This window comes from Triturus cristatus, chromosome 9, assembly GCF_964204655.1.
Source record: "Triturus cristatus chromosome 9, aTriCri1.1, whole genome shotgun sequence".
NCBI lineage: Eukaryota > Metazoa > Chordata > Amphibia > Caudata > Salamandridae > Triturus > Triturus cristatus.
Window position 1 is genome coordinate 380,890,663 of NC_140592.1, and position 4,505 is coordinate 380,895,167.

General features: G+C 40.9%; 1 protein-coding gene across 1 annotated transcript; it reads left to right on the forward strand.

Annotated features, from left to right (window-relative positions):
- Positions 1–2,261: 2,261 nt before the first annotated feature.
- On the forward strand, positions 2,262–3,902 carry LOC146797995 (zinc finger protein 862-like). The gene has a single exon (XM_085627683.1). The coding sequence runs from the start codon at positions 2,262–2,264 to the stop codon at positions 3,900–3,902; it is 1,641 nt and encodes a 546-aa protein (XP_085483809.1).
- The last annotated feature ends 603 nt before the right edge of the window (positions 3,903–4,505 follow it).

A 4,505-nucleotide genomic window follows, 5' to 3' on the forward strand; every position in this document is an offset into this window, starting at 1 on the left:
CACATGATGCTTCGACACCGTAACTGTGTATTCTACTATGCTGTCTGAGACTGTATGACATTATGCCACGTATGCTTATGATATTGTATCATGTTTCGTTGTTTATTTGATTGGTTGTGTAAAATCAATAAAAAACAGATATAAAAAAAAAAAAAAAAAAAAAGGCCATACGTTTCTCTGCATCGGTGGACCTGCACTTTGAAACCCTCCCCTCGTTTCATCTTCCACAGACTACCTCTGATCCTAACAAATCTGGGCACAGGTTTGTTCCTTCCTGTTTGTACTTTCCCTGTGTACTGTCTTGTGCATAAAACATGCGCACGTTGGCGCCGCTCTTCTGCTCCGACTCTTCCTCAATGCCGGCTTGTGTTTTTAAGTCAGTTGTATTTCTTGGCAGGAGACGAGTATGGCAGGCCACCAGGTTTTAACGTGCGGGGCACCTCCGCCATCGTACACTGCTGCTAACATGCTGCGCGTGCGACCTCCACCCTTCACGACCTCCTGCGTGTCTTTTCTCTGTCTGAGAGCCCAAGTGCTTTTGACTTTTAGGCCCCCTGTACAGTGAAAAACAAACACAGATCACACGCACACTCATGCATGAATAAACACACAAACGCCGCGCACAGTGGAGATCCCTGTTTTGTATAGTTGAGTTGTATAGTTGAGGTTGTGACCTCGGTGAAGTTAGTGCGTAGGGGGGTAACATGCCTGCTGCAAAGAACATGTACAAAGTCGATTACAGAGAGTGCATAGGATGGAAACAGATCTGCAGATTAATGCTTTCAGTAGAGACATCCGTTGGTGACTTGTAATTTATAACTTATTAAAGAGTCCTAACTGTCCTAATATAGAATAGTGAACTATTACTTTCAGCCCAGAACTGCATAAACACACCGACAAATATACATTACAAAATTGATTAATGTTGCAAATGCAAAGAGGGTACATTTGGCGAAAAAACGATTCTTATTATTAGGAAGCTCCCAACTTTGCTGTTTCTTTTTCGATAACTTACCGATTCGCAAGGAACGTAGGGCTCACGTCTGGCTTTCTGCCTTTCCTGTTTATCTTCCCTTTTTCCTTTCCTTTCGTTATTACCTTCCTTAATTCTTTATTTTTCTTTCCTTTCTATTTGCCTTATTTTCTTTTACCTTTCATTTTTTTCTTTGTTCATTCTTTCCTTTACTCAATCATCTTTCTCAAGCAGTCAGTTACACATGATTTCTAATGTTTTTCATTTATTCTTTATTGGTAACATGGATGATAGTTTTGCATTAAAGTTTATGAAAGCTTGTACTTTTCCAAAGCTCAAATCCTTGTTCTTAGTGTACATTCTTTTCTTGGCTTCTAGGTCTAGAGTGCCAGCCAGTGTAGCACCAGCTGTGCGTTCACAACTTTGCATGAAACAGAATCACTACGAAGCATAGAGGCAGCATAGAGGTTCATTGCAGCAGGCAGCAGCAACCCTTGATTCTCGAAGTTTGGAAAAGTGTAGGAGGAAACCTCATTCAAGATTTAGCGTAATTTCCTATCTGTGAAAAGACAAGTCTGTTGCTATAAATAACTCAACATTTGTGGACAGTGAGTTTTAAACTGAATTAAGTAGTCTCATACTTGATCACTTTTTGTCCAGTTGACAGGCAAATATGTCTCAACAAAGTCTATTTAGCTTTGGATTCAAAAAAAGTAAAGACAGTGATAAAGATAACCCAGGAGAAGGAAACCCAAAAAAAACAACTGAGGTTGGGCCGTGTAGCACTGCACAGAATCCTAACATAACTAAGAACAAAAAGTATGACGCTGAAAAAAGAAAACGAGTTTTTCAGTCACACTGGGTGGAATCCTGGCCATGGCTAGCCCTGAAGGAAAGTCCGGAGGGGGAAGGACCAAAAATGTACTGCACTATTTGCCAAAAATATCCTACTATAGCACTCAGCTATTCGGGTTCCGGTAGGAATGCATTCTTAAGTGGATGTGACCAGTTGCGCATTGAACCAATCAGAGCTCATGACATTAGTAAGGCACATATGACATGTGTTTCATGGCACCGCCAGGAAATGAAAGAAACCCCTTTGCAATGTCAGACCCCTACAGCGAGTACCTCAAATTCCAGTGTCCCTACAGAGCAGCCCCTCATCATGCAAGCACTGCAAAAACTGAAGGAAACAGAAAGAAAGAAACTGACCATCTTGTTTAACAATGCTTACCTAATTGCAAAACAAGGTAAGCCACTCTCAGACATGGACACCCTATGTAGGGCTATGAAGAAAGCAGGTGTGGATATAGGAGAAAATTATGCAAACCGCGAAAAAGCCACAGAGTTCATAAGATGTGAGGCGGATATACTTCGACAGGACATCAAAAAAATAGTTTCAAATTCTCGCTTCATCTGCATTATTGCTGACGGAAGTACAGATAGTGCAATCACTGAACAGGAAACTGTGCTGGTCAGAGTAGTCAATGGTGGGAAACCCTACACTCTATTTGCAGATCTTGTTCCACTTGAACATGCACATGCTCAAGGAGTTCTGGACGGTATAGTTAAAGGAATTAAAAGGTTATCTTTGGATTTAGTAGATATAAGGTCTGCAGAACATCCAGGTCCATCACTAATAGCTGTCAATTTCGATGGTGCTGCAGTTATGATGGGATCTAAGGGAGGGGTTGCAGCACTCCTAAAGAAAGACATTCCTTTTCTTCTTCCGTTCCATTGTGTAGCTCACAAGCTTCAGCTTGGGATTCTAGATGCTGTAAAATCCCATCCCTCTATTTGTCAGTATGAGCAAACTTTGAAATGGATTTTCAAATTCTATTGGTATAGTCCTAAGAGGCGAAGAGATGCCAAAGAAATTTCAAGAATAATTGATGAAAACTTTGCACATTTCACTGATATTAAACAGGTTAGATGGGTATCCAGCAAAACCAGGGCTTTGGCAGCCATGCAACAAAACCTGCAGACAGTGGTTCTACACTTGGGACAGGTCGCAGCTGGTAGTGATGATTCTGCTGCGAAGGCAAAAAAGTACCTCTCAGTTGTTACTAGTTTTACATTTATAAAAAACCTTTACAGTCTGAGAGATGTTCTGAAGCCAGTGTCTCAGCTTTCAGAATTCTTTCAGTCTAATGAACTGCTTTTATTGCATGTTCCACCTGCTGTAGAGAGGTGTGCGTTGACCCTAGTAGGCCTAAAGAGTGAGCTGGGTGAATATATGCAGCAGTTTAAAAAACTGTACCACCCTGAAGAAAAGAAGTTTGGACACATTTCTACTGATGGCTGGGAAATAAATTTATCAGGACACTGCCCACCAGCAGCAACAGTCCAAAGTGACAGTGAACTCATTGACAGTATGATTAAGTACATTGATAAGAGATTTGAAAATTTTAATAGCATGCCAGTTCAAGGTTTTCAGGCATTTGATTATACACTGTGGCCAGAAAGTAGAGAGGAGCTCTATACATATGGGCTCTCTGATATTGAGGCAATTGTACAACATTTTGAGGTACTTTTCACCACAGACGAGAGGTTAGCAATTGTAGAGGAGTTTTGTGGACTTAAAACCCATATGAAAAGCTTTCAGACCAAAGGTATTCCTGTATTGCCTGCATATTCCACCCTGCTAGCAACAAAACCTTACTCGTTGACTAATATATTAAAGCTTGTGGAGATGATGTTCACATTCAGTGTATCTACAGCAGAAGCTGAACGTGTGTTTTCTGCCATGAATATCATTAAGAATCCACTAAGAACACGGTTAAATCAAGATGTTCGCCAAGACCTAATGCTTCTTAAGGTAGAAGGACCCAACTTTGAGGATTATGACCCCAGCAGAGCTATTGATCTCTGGCTTACAACAGGAGGCACAAAGCATGTGTGCGGACATAAAAGGCCACATCTATCATAACTGTTGAAGTACTAGTTTTAGAGCATCCTGCCATGCAAGATCGTTTATTGTTGTATTTCTATATGTTTGGATGAAAAGGGATTATAATATCGCTTGACAAGTTTTCCTTTAGCATTATTATTGCACAGCATTCAATGGTACTTTACTGATTTTAATAAAGCAAACATATATTAATGTTTCTCTGTCAGCCGGAGCCCTTTGGTTTGTTGTGGAACGGGGGTAGGTGGGACAAGTGGATTTTACAGGACATGTAGATCTCAGTGGCATTTTGTCCCTTGGACAACTAGATTATTTGGAAAATTCCACACCCCTGATATGTACAACTAAAGAGGGGAGAGTGATTAATGTGAAGGCCACGCCGTATAGCTAGCTAGGATACAAACGGGAGCGCACCTAAAAATAATATAAACATGTGAAGTTGACTGGGAGACTTCTGTATAATTAAAACATCCTCGATGGAAAATGTAACAAGCATTGGCATAGCCAAAAGGCCTCGCCTTTGGGACCTTATAAGTGTTTAGCTATGCAACATTGCATAACTAAATACTTATAAGGTCCCAAAAGCGAGACCTATTGGCAATGCCAAGCGGCCGTGCGGCCGCG